This window comes from Tenrec ecaudatus, chromosome 1, assembly GCF_050624435.1.
Source record: "Tenrec ecaudatus isolate mTenEca1 chromosome 1, mTenEca1.hap1, whole genome shotgun sequence".
Lineage (NCBI taxonomy): Eukaryota > Metazoa > Chordata > Mammalia > Afrosoricida > Tenrecidae > Tenrec > Tenrec ecaudatus.
In genome coordinates, this window is record NC_134530.1 from 23,046,070 (window position 1) to 23,068,713 (window position 22,644).

General features: G+C 54.3%; 1 protein-coding gene across 1 annotated transcript; it reads left to right on the forward strand.

The window, feature by feature from the left end:
- Window positions 1–1,217: 1,217 nt before the first annotated feature.
- NIBAN3 (niban apoptosis regulator 3) lies at window positions 1,218–22,299 on the forward strand. The gene is made up of 16 exons (XM_075556353.1): window positions 1,218–1,272; window positions 2,763–2,893; window positions 4,602–4,727; window positions 5,244–5,361; window positions 6,130–6,297; window positions 7,222–7,337; window positions 7,414–7,518; window positions 7,674–7,836; window positions 8,367–8,557; window positions 10,894–11,052; window positions 12,655–12,771; window positions 12,859–12,966; window positions 16,294–16,405; window positions 17,904–17,987; window positions 21,989–22,125; window positions 22,246–22,299. The coding sequence occupies exons 1-16, from the start codon at window positions 1,218–1,220 to the stop codon at window positions 22,297–22,299; spliced, it is 1,944 nt and encodes a 647-aa protein (XP_075412468.1).
- Window positions 22,300–22,644: the final 345 nt, after the last annotated feature.

A 22,644-nucleotide genomic window follows, 5' to 3' on the forward strand; every position in this document is an offset into this window, starting at 1 on the left:
GACCAAAAACCTCAGGGGCTGCTCTGTGCCAGGGGCTGGATCAGCAGGTGACAGGGAGGCAGGACCCCCTCTGATGAGGGGTACAGAATGAACCTCCTCTGGTCCAGGGACACAGAGGTACTCGGGGTTCAAGGGAATGGCATGTGTTTAAGGTGTGAAGGTCTTGGGGCAGGTAACGGGGTCTTCAAGGGAGCCACCTAGGGAGGAGATGTTAAGAGGGACTGCTATTTCCAGATGTTCAGGAGGAACTACTGGGATACTTGAGGTCTGGGGTATTGGGGTACAGTTGAGATGAGGATTGGGGTTATGGAGAAGGGACCCCCAAGAGACAAAGTTAAATGGAGAGAAAATGATTGGCTGGTTGCTTGGTGGGGACAGAGAGGGCTCCCAGCCTCACCCCTCATCTAAGACCCCAGTTCTCACTCTCCTTGCCCCAGCACTGACCCTAAGAGTGGAAGGCATGTCTCCCACCTGGTGGCTTCTGGGGTCTGGGCCTGGGCTGGGTCCTCATTCCTGGCCTCACTCAGCAAGGGATGAGCACAGTGGGGGGTGGGGGCATCAGACTCCCACATCCTGGCCCAGAAGACAAGCTCAGATGATTCCTCAGGTAGATGCTCAACTATAACCACAGGTTGGGAGCATCAGCCCACCCAGCAGTGCCTCGGAAGAAAGGCCTGGCATCCCACACCCCTTTGATTACAATTGAGAAAACCCTGTGGAGCAGCTCTGTCACACAGGGGGTCGTCAGGAGTGAGAATGGATTCTACTGCAATGGGTTTGTTTGTTTGTTTGTTTGTTTGTTTATCTCTGCACACACACCCTTTCCCTTGTCCCCATACACCAAGGAGTGGCCATCCCTCCTACTGGGCCAGGTGGCCAACACTTCTGTCTCTCCATCACCACCCCCAGTTTCCCAAGTGCCCTGGATGTTGGCAGAAGGCAGAAATGAGAAACCACTAGCTCGGGGCAGCCTTGGCCCCCAGAGAATAGAGAGGCACAGGTGCGGGGGGAGGGGGACGGGAAGGGGGAAGAGGAGGGCCCCACACCCAGACCTGCTCTGCCTTCATACCAGGCCAGTCTCCACAGTGTCTGGGCCTTCTCAGAATCTGCTCCTTGCTGCCCCAGAGCCCAGAGCCCAGAGCCCAGGGACCTGGGACTGAGGGAGTGTTGCGGGGATCAGCCTCTACTTACAGGGGAGCCCAGAGACCTTGGGTAGGATGGGCGGCCGGCCATCGAGTCCCCTGGACAAACAGCAGCAGCAGCATCTGAGGGGTAAGCTGGGGGCTGGGGTAGAGACAGGAAGGGGGTGAAGGTTGGGGTGACAGTGAAGTCATCAGATCAGTCCCGGTGGCGGTCAGTGACCGTTGAGCCTGCTCTCGGTGGCCCCAAGTGTACAGAGTAGAACTGCTCCGTGGCGCTTTCACGGCTGCGACCTTTCAGAAGCAGGTCATCAGTCCTTTCTTCTGAGGTGTCTCTGGATGGGTGAAGCAGTAGACCTTGCCGTTGGCAGTCAAGGTAGCTATGTGTACCAGCCGGGTCCAGTGGGTGTAAGCACCAGGCCAGCACAGCATTGTGGGTGGAGTTAAGTATAGGCAGATCCCAAATATTGGGTGAGACATACTTAGGCTAAAATAGGTGTTTATTTCTCTGAAATTCACACCTAACTGGTTTCTGACATTGGCTGTTACCTCCAAGGGTCCTATTCGGGGGTCTGGGATGGGGCTGGGAAGTGGTCCTGGGTGAGGCTGTCCCAGTCAAGCCCAATAAGGAGTCCTCTAGAGGAGCGGAGGCAACAAGTTCCCTGTGCCACCTCCCCAGGGATCCAGGCTCAGTTCTGGATTTAAGACTGAAAGGGACTGGGAAGATTTTAGCACCTGGTGGTTCCTTTCATGCCCCCCCGCCCCCTGGCCCCGTGGCTTGAACACCCCCTCTCCTGGGCTCATGAGGAACACAGTGAGGTCAGGACGTAGGAGATTCGGGAACAGCTAGTGCAAAGAAGAGTCAGACTGCCTTGGTGCACCCTGGCCCTGGCCCCGCGCTGTGTGACCCTGGACAAGCAACTGTACCTCTCTGGGCCTCATTCTTTCGCCTGCAGGAGAGTGCAGCAAATCTACTTCACGGGGCCGTTGTAAGAACTCACAGACTCACTCCACGTGCCAGGACTTTGTTTTGTGTGTGTGTGTGTTTTTTTTTTTTTAGTAGCTAACACAACCTACTGATTGTGTTAGTCTGGGCAGACTAGAGAAATATATTCATAGACACTCATATGTGTACAAGAAGAGCTTTTGGGGGCTCAAGTAGAAAGTAACTGTTTTGAGAATGGTGACAGAAACAAATGTACAGGGGGTGCTGGACACATGGATGCATGTGTGGATTGTGATAAGAGTTGTACCAGCCCCCAATAAAATAATTTAATAACAAGTTTTCAAGTTTGAGTCTAACCCAGAGGTACCTGTGGAAAAAAGACCTGGTGTTCTACTTTTGACCAATCAGCCTCTGAAAGCCCTGTGGGGCACTTTTATGTGGGACATTGGGGTGGCCATGAACCCACCCGATGATCACCGCCCCGCCCATCCACGTGGAGGAAAAGGGTGCGAGGGTTCTGGGTAAATGGTATCGGGATGTCTCGTTTGGCAGTTTTGGGGGCTGCAGGTAGGAACCCAAGGAGCCTTCCATGATCCTGTCCTGCCCTCCCCCACAGTCTGTGGGCCCAGCTGGCAGCCTTTCCATGCCCCCGCCCCACTGTTGCCCTGTCCCTTCAGATCAGGTGGACGTTCTGCTGAGAAACTTCCTGCCTTGCTATCGCAGGCAGCTGGCGGCCTCGGTCCTGCAGCAGATCTCCAAAGAACTGGGCCCTCTGGAGCCTGCTGGGTGCCAGCTGTTGCGCAGTAAGGTGGGTGGGGCCTGGGGGTGGGGCACAGGGCAGGGGCGTGGCCAAGCGTGGGCAGGACCGGGTGTGGGCGGGGCCGTGTTCTGAGCAGTGTTAGGGGAAGCCATGAGGGCCAGGCTTTCTTCCAGCCACATGTCAACCTCCAGCCCTTTGCCCTCCCTGGCACCGGAGGTGGCTTGAACACATTCATTCATTCTTTATTTTTTTGGCTATCCATCGTGTTCATCCCTGCGTCTGGCTGTGGATTCCCTAGAGAATGGATGATACAATGTTTATCTTCTGTGTCTGGCTTCTGCCACTGGCGGAGCCCTGGTGGGGTGAGGGGTTTACTACCTGCAAGATCAGCACTTCGAGTCTGCCGGCCCCTCGGGAGAGAAAGATGAGGCTTTCAGCTGGACCAATGGGTAACATCGTGAGATGCGGAGAAACGGAGGAAAGATGGAAATTGTCAGGGATTCTGCCTTGCCTGGATCCATAGTCAATGCTCGTGGCAGCAGGCGTCAGGAGAGCAAAGGGTGCGTCGCATTGGGCAAACCTGTTGCACCCCACCTCTTGACGATGCTGAAAAGCAAGGAAGTTACTTTGAGGACTAACGTGTGCCTGACCCAAGCCCTGCTATTTTCAGTCACCTCCTAGGCACGTGGAAATTGGACATTGAATAAGGAAGCCGGAGAAGAATCGATGCATTTGAAATAGGGTGCTGGCCAGCGAGGAAGACTGAAAGTCCCACAGTCTGCCCAAAGATGAAACAAATCAGGATGCTCCTTAGAAGCAAAGACGGCAGACTTTGTCTCGAGACTTGGAGCAGGTTCCCAGGAGAACTCCGTCCCTGGAAAAGAGCATCGTGCTCAGAGATTCAGCGAAGGAGAGGAAGGCTCTCAGGTCGATGGACTGACACGGTGGCTGTAACAATGAGTTCAAGTACGACAGCACTTGTGAGGCTGGGCGCAGGACTTGCGGTGTTTCACTCTGTTGTCCAGAGGGTCGCTATGTCAGAACTGACGGCTGGCAACTAACAAAAAGACCGATGGCCTTGGAAACCCACAAGGACAGTTCTCTGCTACAGGGTCCCTGTGGGAGTGAGCTTGCTGAAGGCCATCAGACTGGAGCAGGGGTCAGTGAGACGGGTGGTGGTGGTGGGGCACCTAGGCTGGCGGTTCTGAGTTAAAGCTGCAGAACCTGGTGGCAGTTCTCTCTTGGGGCTGCACTCAGCTCTGCTCCCTGCAGAGATGGGCCAGTGTCCGCACCTGGTTTTCCATAGATGGCCATTTCCCAGTCGGGCTCTGGGGTCTCCGGCTGGGAGGCCTCCTCTTTAGTGGGGCAGCCCCCTGTGCTCCATCTCTCACATGTTGTGTGTATATTGTCTTACCCAAATTCACTGCTATTGGGTCCATTCAGGCTCCAAGCAACCCTATGGGACAGGATAGAACTGCCCTTGTGGGTTTCTGGGAGTGTAACTCTTTACAGGAGTAGAAAGCCTCATCTTCCTCCCACAGAGCGGCTGGTGGTTTTGAACTGCTGAACTTGAAGTTAGCAACCCAAAAATGTAATCACTAGGCCACTGGGCTCCCTAGGGCAGGCTAGAAGGGGCTTAACAAGCAAGGAATCAGAGGACACAGCCATCCATTAGCTGGCCCCGGTGCTGGCAGCCACTGTTCGTAAGGAATCTAGGTGGTCCGCCTCTTGGACTCCTGCCCATCCATCCTAACAGAAGCTGCCCCGAGTTCGAGAGCACCGAGGCCCCTTGACGCAGCTACGGGGCCGCCCACCCCGGTGGCAGCGGAGCTTCTGCGTCCTGCGTGGGGACGGCCGCCTGGAGTGGTTCAGCCGGCGCGAGGTGAGAGGAGGGCTGTGGGGTGCCAACCTAGTGGGCCCTCTCTGAGCCCCAGTGCCCCTTTCTCCATTATCTAGTGAATTCACTGCCCCGCCCCTATCCAGGGTGCTGGGCCCGACCATCTTACACTCTTTACCTTGGGGGCCTGGAGGCTAAACTGAGACCCAATGGGAAGGGCAAGGACCCACGCAAGCCACTGATGAGAGCACGAGGAGGCCTTTGTTCTGCACGGCGGTCCACACCCAGCTTGGGGGCTCCAGCGGGCACTGTCTCCCTGGCTCTCCTGTGCCCTCTGCGGAATGGGATGGGTTATATTTAGTGGGACGTCAGGGATTCGAAGAGATCCCCACACACATGGGATTGGTCATGGGGTGGGGGCAGTGATTCTAGAGACCTGGGGGTTGGGAGGAGAGAGAGCAGCTTCTCAGTCCTCCCCAACCCTCCCATCTGGTCTGAAGTTAGGGGGTGGGTGCCTAGGCTGGACCCATCCTAAACATGTTCTTTGAATGCCCTTTGTAGGAATATGAAAATGGGGGGCAGCCCCTTGGCTCCATGGCCCTGACGGGGTACACAATCCTGACTTCACAGCTCGAGTACCTCCGCCTGTTGGACACGCTCTGCCCAGGCGCCTCCTCTGGTCAGCTTCTGGGGACCAAGGGTGGAGCTTCTCTGTTGTTGCACCCTGACAATAGGGAGAGTCCTGGGGGCGGGAGGGGGTGTGTCCTGTGCGCTATGGCGTGTTCAGTAGCATTGCGGGTCTCACCCATTGGATGCTGTTAGTTACACCCCCACCCCACCCCCAAGTCGTGACAACCAAAAAAAATGTCCCCAGACTTCACCTCTTGTCTCCCGCCTGCAGAACTTCCCTTGAGTGAAGATACTGTCCCAGAAACACCCAATCCTCCGGGTGAGAGGGAGATTCTAAGGAATTAAGCAGAATCTGAGTAACTTTCCCCCTTCCAAAAAATAGTAGTTGCTGTGCAGGCCATCCCAACTCACAGCGCCCCCACGTGTCACAGAGCAGAACTGTGCCCCTTAAGGTTTCCCTGGCTGGGATCTTTGCAGAAGCGGCTCGCCAGGTATTTCTTCCGCAGTGTCCAAACCACCAACTTCCTTTAGATTCGTCATCTAGGGCAAACCTCTCACGCCACTCCGGAGTGTTAGAATCACAGTAACAAAGGGTTAAAACAATAGCACCTGGTGTACAGCATAGTGATGTCCATCTAGGGCGCTGTGTTGAGGCTGGGAAACGGTGCGGGATGGATTAGTGATGTCTGCCCTGGGCCACAGCAGTAGTCATTTCTGTAGCCTGCTCCCAGCATTTCCCAGACATTTTCCCATGTGGCTAAAGGATGAATTGCAGAGTGAAGGAATCAACACGTGACCATTCTCTATGTGTTTTCAGGGGGCCATGCCCAGGAAGAACCCGACCCCCTCCTGGACATCCCTGAGAGGTTCCCCCTCTTCCTGCAGCACCCCTTTCGCCGGCATCTCTGTTTCTCCACAGCTACAAGGGAGACACAGCATGCCTGGAAGCTGGCCCTTCAGGGTGGCATCCGACTGCGGGGAACCGGTAGGTCTTGGGGAGGGGGGTGACTAGGCAGGGGTATGGTTCAGGCTCCAAGGTCACACCCACCTCGGAGGCTGGCTGTGGAAACCTCTTGAAACCTTGGTTTCCCGATCTGAAAAAGGGGTTATTGAGGAAGGCCTAGGGGACTCCTGACAGGAACGGCCAGGCCTGTGAGGGGGACAACTCGGCCTGGGGGTCCAGTAGGGCTTCCCAGAGGTTGAAGCTGGAGCCTGAAGAAGATGAAGGGCCAGCCAGGTGGAGAAGAGAAGCAGGACCCCTCGTGCATAAATAAACCTTCCCAATAGGAGAGGCAGCCGGAGATGCCACGCCTTCTAGGCCTTCTAGGCCCCACCCACCAGGCTCCGCCCACCACCGAGGCCCCGCCCCATCTGTGATTGCCCGTCGAACAAAACCAAACCCACTGCCCACTCCAAGGCTGTGAATCATTATAGGAGCAGATAGCGCCGCTTTCTCCCGTGGAGCAGCTGCGGTTCAAACCGCAGACCTTAGGGCTAGCAGTTCGATGCTTGACAACTGCCGACTGACTGACTGACCGACGGACCAACTGACTGATTGCCCTCAAGTCTATTCTGACTCAGAGTGATAACTGCCTCTCTGAGTTTCTGAGGCTGTAACGCTCTATGGGAGTAGAAAGACACATCTTTCTCCCGCGGAGCAACTGGTGGGTTCAAACTGCTGACCTTGCGGCTAACTGCCCAATGCGTAACATGTTATACCACCACAGTTCCTAGCAGCTTCCTCAGGGCGCTTAACTGGCACAAAAGACCCTCAAGTGCAGGTGGTAACGCTGGGGACATGTGTGCCCCACCCAGCAGGGAACCCAGAGGTGGAGGAGACTCCCGAGTTTAGGGGCGGGGCGAAGAAGGGCGAGCGGGGAGGGTGGGGCTGACTTGATCGCCCATATAGTCCTGCAGCGCAGCTCGGCTCCGGCGGCCCGGGCCTTCCTGGACGCCGTGCAACAGTACCGGAAACGCCAAGGTCACTTTGGCGATGATGACTCGACCCTGGGCTCGGACGCTGAGGTCAGTCCCCACCTGCGCGCCAGCCGGGACCCCGCCCTCCGCCCGCGCGCCCCGCCCACAGCCAGGTCTCCCGCAGGTGCTGACCGCGGTGCTGATGCGGGAGCTGCGGCCCGCGCTGCGCGCCCAGAGCCTGCCGGGCCTGCGAGGTGGGGGCCGCGCGCGGGCCTGGGCCTGGACCGAGGTGAGGAAGGAGGGGTGGGCACGCGGGGGTCTAGGCTGGGACGCCCGGATCTGTCCGCGCTGGCCAGGTCTCTCCATCTCCCCCGTCTCTCTGGTCTCTGCTCCCTCTCTCGGGCTCTGCTCGGCCGCGTTGGCTGGCCCGGGTGGCTTCTGCAGTTCCTGGACGCTGTCCACGCTGCTGTCCTGGCCGGAGTCTCTGCAGAGCTCCGTGCCTTTCAGCCCGAAAAGGACGAGCTGCTGACCACCCTGGAAAGGACCCTCCGACCCGACGTAGACCAAACGTTGCGACTGCGGGCTCAGGTGGCCGGGAGGCTGCGGGGTGAGGCTTGGGCCGAGGGGCGAGGGGCCAGAGAAAGGAGGGGGGCCTGAAAAGGCGGGGAGAATCTTGCTGGGAACCTGAGGGAGGGAGTGAACAGTATATGGGATGGGGGGAGGCAACAAGAAGAGGAAGGGTCGGGTAGAGGTGGGCAGGGGGGAGGGGCGTCGCCAATAGGTCAATGGGAGAGAGGGATAGGGAGGGGGCAGGCCTATAAGAAGAGGGTGGGCTAGAGGAGGTGAGTCCGGTGGGGGAGGGGCGGAGGCAAAATGGGTTGAGTGTAGGGATGGGTCCTGCATGGGGCTTTCCGGTATAGCTGGACCCATGGCCCCTTGGCTTGATTGAACCAGGCTTTTGGTCCACCCTCCTGCCCTCCTGCTGTCTGTGACTGGTGGGCTGGTCCTCGGTTTCTTTATCTGTAAAATGAGCTCAGGATCAGCGTTTCCGTTTCTTCCATGTTGGCTTGTTCAGCCCAGGCAGCTGAGGCATTTGCAAGGCCCCTCCCAGAAGCTATCCCAGGCCTCTGTCCCCAGCCCAGGTCCAGGGTCCTCTGGAGTCGTGCCTGCAGCAGGAGGTGGGCACCCAGCTGGCTCGGGTCACACAGACGCTGCTGAGCACTGTGGGGGCCACGCTGGGGGCTGTAGGGACCCTGCACACACAGGGCATCGACCGCCTGTTTCGCCACCTACGTGGGAGCCCCTCGGGTGCGCGGCTGCGCAGGGAGGTGAGCTGGGGAGCCCAGGAGGGACTGACTCTGTGTTATGGTGACTGAAAAGTTATGGGAACTTTGCATCTTTTTTGTTTGAAAGCCTTCGCTAAGTTTGTTCTAGGCTGCTATTTGCTTACAGAGGACCTCGGGGATTAATACCCTATGGTCATGGGGCATCTTTTAAACATGGGGGGTAGGGGTGGGGGGGTGGAAGGCACAAACCCTTTAGCCAAACCACTCTTGTCCTTGTCCCTCCCAGTCCCCAGTTACAGTCACCACCTGAAAAGTCAGCTCCATGCAGGTCAACTTGCTCTATCTGATAGTGAATGACCATCAGCAGTCTAGAGAGCCAACGGCGCCCTGCCTTGGGCAAACCTGCTGCACAAGCCTCTATGGTGTGGAAAGCCAGGGTAGCGCCTGGCGACGACTGACCCAAGCCATGGTGTTTTCAGTCCCAAATGCATGAGCAAGACGAACATGGATGAAGGAAGACGGAGGAAGCACGTACCTTACAGTGCTGGCGAACAATATGGAATGTACCATGGAATGTACCAAAGAGCAAACAGATCTATCTTGTTAGAGGTGCAGCTAGAATACTCCTGGGAAGTATGTGTCACGTATGTTGGACCAGGGGAGACCAGTCCCTGGAGAAGGACATGTTGGGTAGAGAGGCGGTGAACAGAGGAAGGCCCTCGGCAAGATGGGGTGACACTGTGGTTTCGATGGTAGGCTCGAAGATAAGACGGGTGAAGCTGGCACAGGACAGGGCGGCATGTCATTCGGTTGTGCACAGGGTCACTGTGAGTCGGAACTGACCAGACCCCAGACCCCGCCTAACAGCGGTAATGTGCCAGACATCATTCACCCCATTTCATGACCACCCTCTCGGGGAGCCCCCTGGAACCTTGCTGCTCCCCCGGCTGCCTGAGCTTTCCACTTCACAGCAGCATTTACACACACGTGGGTGTCTGTCCACCGTTCATCTGTTAGTTGGTGGTTCTCTGATGGTCTGTCTGTTGCCTGTCTGCTCTTTCTAATACCCAGGGTGGCCAGGTTTCCGTGGAGCTTCCAGACTAAGGACGGACTAGGAAGAATAGATCGGAGGTCCCCTTTGGAGGGATCTGCCACTAGAACCTCATGAGAGGCAGCAGAACCTTATCTAGTACAGTGCTGGACGACGGGCCCCTCGGGTGGGAGGGCGTGCAAACTACGACTGGGCAAGAGCTGCCCCCTCAAGGGAGACCGGAATGACGTAGGGAAGCTGTTGGGAACGTCACTTACGGATGGAGAGTGACTCCCAACGAGGAGGGACCGCTGCAGATACTCACTCGTCACCAGAAGGCGGAGTGCATGGCAGAGGGATCTAGAAAATTGGAAGTCATCCAAGAAGGGGTGCACGAAGACCGTATCCCAGGCACTGTTGTCAGGTGCCAGCTAGTCCATTCTGACTAATGCAACCCTGCGTGCCAGAGCACAAAGCACCGCCCAGTGCAGCCCCGTGCCGTGTCACCAATGCCCTGTGTTCAAGCCCATGGGGGTGGCCGCTGTGGTCATCCGTGTTGTCAGGCACCTTCCTCTCCCTCGCCGCCCCTCCACTTTACCAAGCAGGATGTCCTTCCCCAGGGACTGACCTCTCCGGACAACACGTCCACAGGAGGTGACAATCAGTCTTTCCACCCTTGCCTCCAAGGAGCGTTCGAGCTGTAGTCTTCCAAGACAGACTTGCGCGTCCCTGGCAGCCCACGGGCCTTTCACTGGTCTCCTCCAGCACCGTTCTTCAAATGCAGCGGCTCTCCTTTGGCCTTCCTTAGTCCAATTTCCAACTCGCCCAAGCGCAGGAGGCGATGAAAACACCACGGCTTGGGCCGGGGCACCTCGCTCCTCAAAGTATCCTCCTCGCTCCCCCAGACTTCAACACGATGGCTTTTGCCCTTTGGTTCTGGAATGGGACCCACCTCGGTGTCAGCATTTACCCAAGGTCAAAGTTCAGAGGGTGGGGAAAGAGGAGGAAGAGGGATGTGTTAAGGGGCTTGCCGTGGGCCAGGCGGAAACAAAACGCGTGGGAATTGCTGGACGCAAGACTAGGCTCTGTTTGAAAAAACCCCAAACCACAAAACGCCCCGTGGGGCCGTGCTGCTTGTCACATGAGATCTGTATAAGTCAAAGCCAGACTCCACGGCCCCTAGCAGCTTCAGCCAGCAGTGCCTTTCCTTGGCTCTGCCTCCTGTGGTGAGCGCCTGGATGGGCGGCGGGTCCACCTGCTCTTCTCAGTCTGGCAATGGGTGATGGGGCCCCCGACCTCACTCTTTCATCTGCCCCATGTGTTTTCCTCCTGCCTTCTCCGGCCCCAGGTCTACTGCTTCGGGGAGATGCCCTGGGACCCAGAGCTCATGCAGATGTGCTACCGAGTAGCCGAGCGGAACAGGGAGCGCCTGCGTCAGCTGACTGAGCCCTTTGGCTTCCTCGGGACCCAGAGCCTGGTGTTTAGGGTCCAGGATCTTGCTCAGCAGGTAAGGAGGGCGGGACGGAGCCCCAGGTGTGTGCTAGGGACATCAGGGCACCAGGATGATGGAGAGGGACCTGACCTTCCCTCCAGCCCCCCGGATTACCACACTGAGTTGGCAGAGGGCTGTGGTGGGGGACACACCCAAGAAGTGCCCCAGGAGGGTCCATCCCCAGGGAGAGGGAGACTTCCTGTAGGAGGGCCTTCCGCAGTGGACCAGAGTGGGGTGGGGCACATTCCACTCGCAGTGCTGGGCTGAGAGAGCTTAGCAGTGCTGGAAAGTAATTTAGAGAGACTGGGTAGTAGGTTTGGGTCCCTGGGTAGTGCAAATGCCTTGGGCTTGGGTACTAACGTCATAGCTGGTGGTCCCACACACCTGGTGGAGACTGAAGAAAAGGACTGGCACTGTGACGCTGTAAAGATGTTGGTGGAAACCCCCCAGAGCCTGGTTCCACCCTGAAACACACCCCAACTCACCACCATCTGTGTCAGTCTGGGTAGACTAGGGAAACAAAGCCATAAACTCATATGCATAAGAGAGTTTTATATAAAGCGTACGTGTACATTAAGAAAGCATCCCAACCCAGTGCTGCCCAAGTCCATAAGTCCAACATTAGCCCATATGTCTGACACCAACCTACAAAATCCTCCTTCATCTCACAAAACATACACTATGACACCGACTGCAGGAGGAAAACCAAATCAGTGAGTGTGTAAGCATCTCAGTGCTGGCAGGGGTCTCCACACGGCTGCTCCAGCACCGAGGGCTGCATTGGAGTAGGTCCATGTGGCTTCTCATCAGGGATGTCGTGCAGGAAGTGAGCCTTGCCAGCTGAAGCAGGGAACTGGCTACGGCAGCTGCACCCTGGTCCAACCATCAGAAAGCAAGAGACCCAAGAATTTGAAAGGCGAGGGTCACTGAGCCATTTATCTCTCCACCCTTCCATTAACCCCATATGTGTTTATCGGCCAGGTTGGCACAGTAAACTTTAACTATCTCACCGTTGGGTCAATTTCAGCTCCTTGTCAAAAGCCAAGGAGCAGACTCTCCTCTGCAGTGAGTTTGGGTTTGTTTGTTTGTTTGTTTATTTGTTTGGAGTGGTATGGGATGAGCTGGTGAGCTCCGCAGGGTGGAGTCCACAGGGCTCTGAGCACTGGGTTAAGAAACCAACTCTGTTCTGAGGCCATAGGGAGCCATAGAGGATGTGTGAGTGAGGGGTAGGTGGGTGGGGGACACCATGACCTGATTCATGGCTTAAGAAGCTCTGCAGGAGTGGAGGTGGCAAGGATTCTAGGCAGCATCTAGAAGGGAGGTGGTAGGGCCTGAACCAAGTGGGACGGTCAGGAGGAGAAGTGGCCTGTGTTTTGAAAGCCAAGGGAAGGGACATGTTGATGGAGGCGGTGGATGAGGGAGATCCGGATCTGGGAGTATCCTGGGCTGCCTGGCGTAGTGGTCCGGTTTGTCTGGACTTCAGCCGGCTCTCCGCTCCCCAGGTCAGTCATGCTGGCCCTGCATCCCCTACAGGGAGGGTGCTTCCTGCCTGGGTGGACCACATGCCCCCCAGTGCCGGAGCATGGCTTCCAGGGTCACCAGCCCTTCTTCCTACAGCTCATGGCCGACGCTGCGGCCACCTTCCTGCAGCTGGCCGACCAGTGTCTGACGGCGGCCCTGGACTGCCAGCAGGCTGTGGAGCAGCTGGAAAAAGTCCGAGGGCGTGTGCTGAAGGTGAGGGGGGCGGGGCACACGGGTGAGGCCGGGTGGGGAAGGGGTATGTCACACGGTGGCTGGAGGGCCTCTGGCTGTGTCCTGCAGAAGTCCCAGTCGGACAGCAGCTCCACGCAGAGGCAGTTCATCCAGGAGTGGCTGGTGCGCATCTTCTTGCCCTTCCTGCTGGTCCAGCTGGAGCCACACAGCAAGCGGGTGAGCTGCTGGGGGCTGAGCCAGCAGGAGAGCCTGGGAGGAGTCACAGGGGCCAGCCCCAGTGGGCTAGGGGCCCAAGGGGGCTTGATTCTGGGGTCCTGGGACTCTCCGAACACAGAGGAGGTGGCTGGGGCCCCCGTGGAGCTGCCCACCCTCATCCCAGCGAGTGGCGGTCTGCAGCGTCTCATTCTTCTATGCTGCACATCAGTCAGGGCTATAGAGGAACGGAGCCAATTGAATGTGTGTGTCTATGGAGATGGATGTGGGTGTACCACGGCAGGTCAGAAAGCATTGCTCGTGGCATTCCAGTTTATGCATGCGCAGGCTTATTCCACACCAAACACAGCCCAGCACGTCTCTGCAGGGCAGGAAAGGTCCACTCGAAACCGTGGTTGGTTCAAGGCAGAAGGAGGTTCTGGTGACTTTGGGGGCATCCCAAAGATCATCTTGGTAAGATCTTAAAGAATGGAGCACAGGCATGGGGACTTACTGGGAAAATGTTTCTAGAAAGTGGCAAGCTGCGTGGGTGAGGAGGCAGCCAGGAAATGCAGTGACCCTGGAGGCCCTTGTGGGAGCTCTCGTGGTGTGGTGGTTACACGTCGGGTGGCGATCAGTATGGTCTGCAGTTTGAAACCACCGGCAGCTCCATGGGAACAAGACTGGGCTTTCTACTCCTGTAAAGAGTTGCGGGGGTCTCAGGGACCCACAGAGGGTCACTGTGAGTCAGCCCTGACTCGAGGGCAGTTATTGAGGCCCTCCGGGTGGCAAGGCCTCCTTTTTGATGTGTGTGTGTGTCAGTCCGGGTGGACTAGAGAAACAAATTCGTAGACACTCATAGGTGTCTAGGAAAGAGCTTTCTATACAAGAGCAGTTGAATATTGAGAAAACATCCCAGCCCAGTGCAGATCAAGTCCATAAGTCCGATATTAGCCCATATGTCGGATACAGAACTAGAAAGTCCTCTTCAGACTCAGGAAACACAAGCAATGACGCTGAGTGCAGGAGGATCACAGGCCAGTGGGTGGGAAGTCTTGTGGATCCAGTGGTGTTGGAAGCATCTCAGCACTGGCGTGGGTCTCCACGTGGCTCCTCCAGCTCCCAGGGTCCCGGCTGCATCAGGGTAGCTCCATGCGGCTTCTCGTCAGAAATGTCTCACAGGGAGTGAGCATTTGTCCCTCGTCCAGTGAGCTATTTATCTCCTTAGAGCCCCCTAAATGAGGTCATCAATCTGCTACCTGATTGACAGGTAAGTCTCAAATTGACAAGAGATTATGTAACTACCACAGTATGTAAATCAAGAGTGTAGAATTCTTCCAGGAAGGGTTTATTGGGGGAGGAAAAAAATCTCTGCCCTTGAGCCAATTCTGACACATCTCAACCCTATAGGACAGGGGTCTTCAAACTTTTTAAACAGGGGCCAGTTCACTGTCCCTCAGACCGTTGGAGGGCCAGACTATAGTTTTTGTTTTAAAACTATGAACAAATTCCTATGCACACTGGACGAGTCGGCTGCTAAGCAGGACAGGCAGCGGCGACAAAAACACCCCACCCGGCGGGCTGGATAAATTTCCTCAGCGAGCCACATGTGGCCCACGGGCCGTAGTGTGAGGACCCCTGCTATAGGACAAGGGAGCACTCCCCCTGTGAGTTTCCAACACTGTTTACAGCAGCGGTTCTCCACCTTCCTCAGGCCATGACCCTTTCAAACAGTTCCTCATGGTGTGGTGAGCCCCCAACCATAACATTATTTTTGTTGCTACTTTATCACTGTCATTTTGCTACTGTTATGAATCATCATGTAATATCTGATAGGCAGGATGTATTTTCATCATTACAAATTGAACATAATTAAAATATAGTGATTAATCACAAAAAACATGTAATTATATATTGTAAAATATTTATTTCTAATGACAAGTCAATGAAATGTTGTCTTGAAGCATGGTGTGGTATAGGTCACAATCTTCACACCGGGTACTCCTATGTGGGTGTATCTGCATGTGGGCGGACCCACCTGGAGACGGAGAGAGGAGCGGGGTCTCGGTTCCTAAGACCGTCAGCAATATGTGTTTTCCGATGGGCTTAGGCAACTCCTATGAAAGGGTCATTGGGCCCCCACAGGGGTTGCGACCCACAGGTTGAGAACTGCTGCTTTACAGCGGTTTCCTGAGAAGCAGCTGATGGTTTCGAACTGCTGACCTTGAGGTGGAAATGCCTTTGGATGGCTCTAACATCTGTAGAACATCTCAACCAAATGGAGGCCATGTGCAGAAATATAAGTTTACATTCTCATATTCTTGTTTAATAATGTTTTCTGCACATTGGTAGCCCTGCTTTTTCCTTTAGCCTCTTACAGGTAATATGGGGATTCTAGGTTGTGCCAGGGACTCAGGTGCATGGCTGCTAACTGAAAGGTGAAGGTTTGTGTCCACCCAATACACCTAGGAAGAAAGGCCTGGTGATATACTTCTGAAATAGATCAGTTTCTGGGAACCCTTGTGGGGCACTGTTCAGGGTCACCCCAGTCAGAGTTGGCTCACTGGCAACTCTGTGTGTGTGTGTGTGTGTGTGTGTGTGTTACTAGATAGCGACTTGAAGGCGCCCTGGTGGCTACACATTGAGCTGCTGACCACAAGGTTAGCTGTTCGAAACCACCAGCCGCTCCGTGGGAGGAAGAGGAGGCTCTCCGCTCCCGTAGAGACTGCAGTCTTGGAAACCCACAGAGGAGTTCTGATCTGCCCTGCAGGGGCCTCTATGGATTGGTACTGACTCCGTGGCAGTAAGTGAGGCAGAGGTGTATTTTAAGGAGTTGGCTCATGCAATTGTGAGGCCTGGCAAGTCCCGAATGTATAGGCCAGGTGACAGGCTGGAGATGCCAGCAGGATTTCGACGGTACAGCCTTGAGGCAGAATTCTTTCTCTCCAGGAAACATTTCAGTCTTCAGTTTACGTGTAAGGCCATCAGCTGATTGGATCAGGCCCACCCCCATATTCTCAAGGGTTATCTCTTTAGAGTCAGCTGACTGGAGCTATCAATCACACCTATAAACACCTCCACAGTAACATTGAGACCAGTGTTTTACCAAACACCTGAGCACCATGACCTGGCCAGGTTGACAGATGAGTGGGTCCTCCCCTCCCCTCCCCAATAAGCCTGTGCACTGTGGGTCATGGAGCCTATTTTAAGTGTGAGGAAACCAGGCCTCAGGGGCAGGGAAGGCCACTGTCCTCTCTGATGAGCAAATCCAGGCAGGGCTGGGGCTCGAACCTGTACCTCTGGCCTCCAGAGCCTCGCCATCCAGCCCAGCCCTCACACCCTCTGTCCCAGCAGCTGCTTGAGGATGAGAGGGACGTTGTGGCTGGCTGTGGCCAGGTCCTGACTGTCACAGGCATCTACGAGGATGTTGTCCGGGGAATTCTGATGCAGAGGATTGACCAAGGTGAGTTCTGGAGCACCCGTGCATGGCTCGGGGAAGCCTGGTGGGCCCCTGGCCGTGTGGCCCATGGCCCATCAGCACTCTCTTCACCTTCCCTTCTGGTGAACACTTGTCCTTGGACCTTGGGGCAGTGATGGAGGCGCCTGAAGGAGGGGGGCATTGAGTAAGGCCACGAGGGATACATAGGCGTTCCCAGGAGGAAACAAAAGGGGTGACATTTAGGTACTGGGGTGACCTCTTCTCAAGAAGCTTAGCATCTTTAAAACTGTATACAGATATAGTTTTAAAACTATATCTGTATATAGTTTTAGTATAGATCTATATTAAAACTAGCACTATTAAGAAGGTAAGTAAGTCTGAGATAAAGATAAGGGCGAGAGATGAATATTTTTGATCCTGTAAAGAATTACAGTCAAGGAGCCCCACAGCGGTTGTTCCACCCTGTCCGGCAGGGTCACTATGAGTCAGAGCCAACTCGATGGCCGTGAGACTTTAACAAAGAATACTTCAAGAGTGGCTGGCTTCACATACACCTTCCACGGGGGTGGCCTCACTAACATAACTAAGAGCCTCTCATCCCCAAAGGGATCACTTCCAGGAATGTCCCTGCCTGTCCAGGATATCTGCCTCGTAGGGTGTCCAAGGCAAGACCAGTTCCCGGATAAGGACATCCTGCTTGGTATAGTAGGGGGCAGCCGAAGACAGATATGGTGCACCCAGCAACAACCATCTCCCTGGTGGTGCCGTGGGTAACGCCCTCTGCTACTAATTAAAAGGCCACCTGCCCTGCTTGGAGAAGGGCGTGGCACCTGATTCCATAAAGGTAGTAACAGGAGAGACCCTATTCAGGCATTTGTTCCCTGTGAGCCGGAATGGATCAATGGCGAGGATTTGGATTCTTCAGCTGCTCACGACGACGTCTGCCCCCAGCTAGCCCGTGATCAGTGATCGCAGGCCTGGCTGGTGGCCTCTCAGCTAAGGGCAGGGTGTGGGCGTCCAGGCGGCAGGTCTATTAAGACTAGAGACGATTTCTTTAGGATTCTTGGTGCTACATTTGCAGCCACCCTCTGCCCCCTAGTGGGGCACCTTGGGGAAAACCATGTACATCTTTTAAATTTTTAAATTTATTTTATTGGGGGCTTGTAGGCTTCTCAGAACCCACACATTCATCCATTGTGTCAAGCACATTTGTGCATTTGTTGCTATTATCATTCTCAAAACATTTGCTTTCTACTTGAGCCTTTGGAATCAGATCCTCATTTTTCCCCCTTCCTCCCCTTTCCCTCATGAACCCTTGATAATTTATAAATTATTATTTTGTCCTATCTTATACTGTCCGACGTCTCCCTTCACCTACTTTTCTGTTGTCCATCCCCCAAGTTGGAGGTTATATGTAGATCCTTGTGATCGGTTCCCCCTTTCCACCCCGCCCTCCCAGGTACATCTTTTGATGCCTGGGCTTCTCAGGCCGGTCCAGGGGCTTCTTTCTCTCTCATTTCAGAATTGAAAGAGGCCCTGGGTGTGAACGAGGTGTCCGGCGCCCCAGATGGTTCCTTGGCTGCCCCGTGGGTCCAGGAGGAAGCAGGTGAGGGGTTAGCTTCTTAGGGCTGTGCTCATGAATCTCGTTGGAGGTGCGGGCACTAGGGACCTTTGTGTGTTACCTGGTGGTCCTGGGTGCAGGATCACGGATGAAATGATATCCATCTTACTTCCTGGCGGGTCCTGGCCGGCCAAGGGCATTGGGAACCCAACGCACCAAGTCCATTTGGACGCATGGTGACCCCCTCAGGCGGAGTGGTGGAACTGCTCCTTGGGGCTTCCAAGGCGGTAAATCTTTAGGGGAGCAGACAGCCTCAACTTTCTCCATCGGAGCCATTGGCATGTTGAAACCTTCTGGTCCATAACCCACGGTGCTGGGCACACTCACCCCAGCCCTGGTATCCATGAGAGCCCTGCCAGGAGGAGCTGGGAGACGGGCAGGTCCTTCCTGCACTCACCCCCCCCACCCCCCAACGCACACAGGAAAGGGACTTAAGACTCACCAGGTCTCCATCTGCCCCCTGCCCCAGCCCCCAGGCTGCTCCCTGTTGAAGGGAGATGAGGCTGGGCTTTTGGGTGATGGGCATCCTTAGAATATGGACAGAAAACAACTGGTCCAGCTGGCCCTGTGGACACCATGTCCATGATCTGATGCTCAGAGTCAGGGACATGATGCACTGCTCAGGAAGATGCACTGCTCAAGGCCCCGCCCATCTCCTTGGGCTGCACACCCAGAAATACCCTACGTAGGGGCCTTTAAAGAACAGAAACCCGTGTCTCACCATTCTGGAGGCTGGAAGGCCTCCTGGTCTCTTGTCAGCACCCTCAGGTGTTCCTTTGGTCATTGGACTGTAGACAGGTATCACACGTGTAGTCTGTTCTTGCTTATCCGTCAGGAGTGATTAGATGTAGGACCCCCTACACCAGTTGCGTGCTGGTTGATGGCATTGTTACATTGTTGCCAGCTGCTCTCAGCTTGTGGCAGCCCCATGTCCCACAGAGTGAAATGCTCCCCAGTTCTGTGCCCATCCCCATGGTCAGATGTCGGCTGGGTCCTTGGGATCGAAAGGACTATCATGAGCTAACTTCTGGACATAGATGGCCAGGCCTTTCTTCCTAGCCCATGGGAGTCTAGAAGCATCCCCTGAAACCTGTTTCCCCCTAGCAACTTGAAAGACAGGTGGTGGCTGTGCCCGCGGGGCTTGAACAGAATCCAATCCAGGTCTCCCGCCTGGAAGCCGAGACTCCAGAACTTATTTCACACCACCTATTAGATGTGTCTGGTTTGTCCCCCGCGAATGACATTTTCCATGTCACAGATGAGGGAACTGAGGCTGGGCGAAGAGGACAGACTTGCCCAGCCAGCTCAGCTCCAGCACTGCTCGGTCCACGGCCTCCTAAGAGAACACTCTAGAGCGAATCTTCACCCATGCCAACTTGCAAGATGAATTTCTACGTCAAACCACCGGCAACCTTTCGAAGCTTTTGTCACCCCCTCAGCCTCAGCCTCTCACTCTGCGGTAGCATTTGTAAGCGGTCTCTGGATCCTTTTGATTCACCAGAGACTTTCAAAAAGGGGAAGAAAAAAAACAGAACAAAACTATTTTGTAAGAGTCAAGTAGACTAAAAATAAGATGAATCTCCTCTATTTCTCCAAATTTATGAGTTTTGAATTTCTTTGTTGATTGCAATTGAACTTATACACATTTCTTGGTCACATACATACATGTATTTTTCATACATACATGTATTATGCATATGTACATGTAGGTGTATATATGTCTATGGTTATCTGTTCATGCTTTATTATCCTTAACAGGAAATGATCACTCTATCCCTCCCCACTCACCCACATGTCTATAGTATTGATGTCTAATATTTGTATATTAGGGATATTAGCACTTGGTTATACAGTTTGAAATACTGTTTTCTCAGCTTTTTGTAGGCTGGCAAAGCACTGGAAACACTGGCTCATCTATGCCAGGAAATTTGGAAGGTAGTTGCTTGGCCAACTGACTGGAAGAGATCCATATTTGTACCCATTCTAAAGAAAGGTGACCCAACAGAATGCTCACATTATAGAACAATCTCACTGATGTCACCTGCTGAAGGTCCGCCAACAGCAGTTGCAGCAGTGCATGGACAGGGAGCTTCCAGAGGCTCAGGTGGATTCTGAAGAGGACGTGGGACAAGGGATGTCAACACTGATGTCCGAGGGACCTTGGCTCAAAGCAGAGAATGCCAGAAAGAGGTTTGCTTGTGTGTTTACTGACTGTGCCAGGGCGTCCGACTGTGTGGGTCATAACAAACTAGGGATAGCCTTGAGGCAAATGGGAATTTCGGAACACTTCTTGTACTCATGTGGAACCTCCAGGGATCAAGAGGCCGTTGTGGGATGAGAACAAGGGGCTGCTGCATGGTTTACCATCAGGCAAGGTGTGCGTCCGGGTTGTGTCCTCTCACCGTGCGTATTCAATCTGCATGCAGAGCAAGTCAGCAGAGAAGCTGGAGTCTATGGAGAAGGATGTGGCCTCAGGACTGGAGGAAGGCTGATCAGCAATCTGTGACACACACATTGACACAGCCCTGCTAGCTGAAAGTGAGGAGGACTTGAGGCCCTTGCTGAAGATGATGGAGGGTTACGGCCTTCCGCGTGGACCACCAGTCCATGCGAAGAGGACTGACATCCTTCCGCCTGGACCAATAGGTCCCATCACGGTCAATGGAGGCAAAGTTGACGTTGTCAAGGATGTTGTCTTGCGTGGATCCGCGATCAGTGCTTGGGAAGCAGCAGTCAAGAGATCAAAGGCCACATTGCACTGGGTCAATCTGCCTAAGACTTCTTTCGAAGAGTGTTGAAAAGCAGGGAGGCTACTTTGAGGCCTAAGGTGTGACTGACCCACGCCATCGTGTTTCCCATCGCTTCACATGCATGTGAAAGTTGGGCGTTGAATAAAGAAGTCCGAAGAAGAGAATGGATGCATTTGAATTCTGATGCTGGTAAAGAACATGGATGGTACCAGGGTTTGCCGTTGCAGGTTGAAATAAATGACGGCCACTAGAATGTCTTGAAGCTTAGACGAGTCGTTATTCAGGCAGCTGGGTCACCGAGAAACTAAAGGCGTTTCCCTCCATAGCAGCCCCGAGTGGACTTCTCAGTCCATCTCTAAGGCCAAAAAACTCATTTATCACCTGTCTAGGCTTCAAGCAAGTGTGAATCAACGCAGAAAGCAAAATTAATGGATTACCTGTAACTTCAAGAAGGATAAACCTGGATTACAAGGTACATTCCTTATCCTAAAAGAAACAACACCAAAATGGATGATATCATCCTGGTTATCATATCGTAACGAACTGGTGACCATGACAAGATGAACTACACCATTCCGATGACAACAGCAAAGGGACCAATACTGAAAAAGAATCAGAACAAACGATCTATTGAAGATGAGCCGAAACTAATTGTAATGTCCAGAACCTGAGAACATGGCAGCACATCCTAAAATTAATCCCCAGCAGAGACTTTCCCATCAGAGGAGGGCGAACGGGCCAGGTTAAGTAGCCATCAGCTTTCTGAGATTGGAGGGAGGAACGGGCAAGTCACTTAGCAGCGAACAAAAATGGAGTTTCTTTTGCTCGTCTGCCTCACTGCCAAAAGAATAAGCCAGTCTCTGGAAGAAGTAGGTCCGGGTGTTCCTTAGGGCCCAGGACGGCCAGCCTTTATCTTACATACTTTGGATAGACTGTCAGGAGAGACCAGTCCCTGGAGAAGGACATCATGTTTGGTAAGGTAGAGGGGCGTCAAAAAGAAGAAAACCCTCGGTGAGATGGATTGACCCAGTGGCTGCAACAGTGGGTTCAAGTACAGGAACTATTGTGAGGCTGGAGCAGGACCCGGCAGAGTTCCCATCTGTTGTGCAGAGGGTCGCTACGGGTCAGCTTCTAACAACAACAGCAGCAGCAGCTGGTGGCCCTTTTTGGCTTTGCCTCCTTGCTCACACGGAGATTAACTTCCCGGCTGAGCCTTGGGCTTTTGCTGACCCTCAGCTGCCAGGAACGTATCTGTTCACAGCGGCTGGCAGCAAGCGTCCAGCTGCTTCCGGAGCGGATTCCGGAGGGACCTCCCTGAGTTCCTCTTGGATCAGCTTTCAGAAGGGTTGGCTTCCTCTCTGTCCTGTGTCCTGGTTTCTCAACTCTGCCCAAAGGAGACCAGATTCTCCCGACTGCCCCACCCCTTGTGCTGGGGGACTTTTTGCTTTCCACCACTTCATCCAACTGGGTCATGTTTTTACCCCACTTTCCAGGTGTTCCTATGGCCACCACAAACAGAAGCCACCCCTCCCCCATCTCCCCCTTGAGAAAAATCTGTTTGTCTTCTGGTATAAATCCTTCCGGTCTTTTCACATTGTGTGGGTGTAAAATTCAGACATACAGCATCAGGGGTGGAGGTGGGGCAAAGTGGTTTTTTCTTAGTTAACAAGAGGGAGTCCCTGGTAGTGCTGATGGTTCTGAGCTTGGAACCAGAAGCTTGAAGGTTTCAGGCCACTCAGGGCCACCTCAGAAGACAAGCCAGGGATCCGGGATCTGCTTCGAAAGTTGAAGGTCTTGAAAACCTGCTGGAAGAATCCACTGGGGTGTTTGTTTGGTTTTAATAGGAAAGAAGATCTTTACCAACCAGCTCCATCGAGTGTAGGTTTGTTCTG

Bases quoted from the DNA above. Each gene is read 5' to 3' on its own strand.
- NIBAN3 (XM_075556353.1), top strand. From the start codon at position 1,218: ATGGGCGGCCGGCCATCGAGTCCCCTGGACAAACAGCAGCAGCAGCAT. The intron at 4,728-5,243 runs GTGAGAGGAGGG...TGCCCTTTGTAG, and splicing joins AGTGGTTCAGCCGGCGCGAG to GAATATGAAAATGGGGGGCA. The intron at 7,837-8,366 runs GTGAGGCTTGGG...CTCTGTCCCCAG, and splicing joins GGTGGCCGGGAGGCTGCGGG to CCCAGGTCCAGGGTCCTCTG.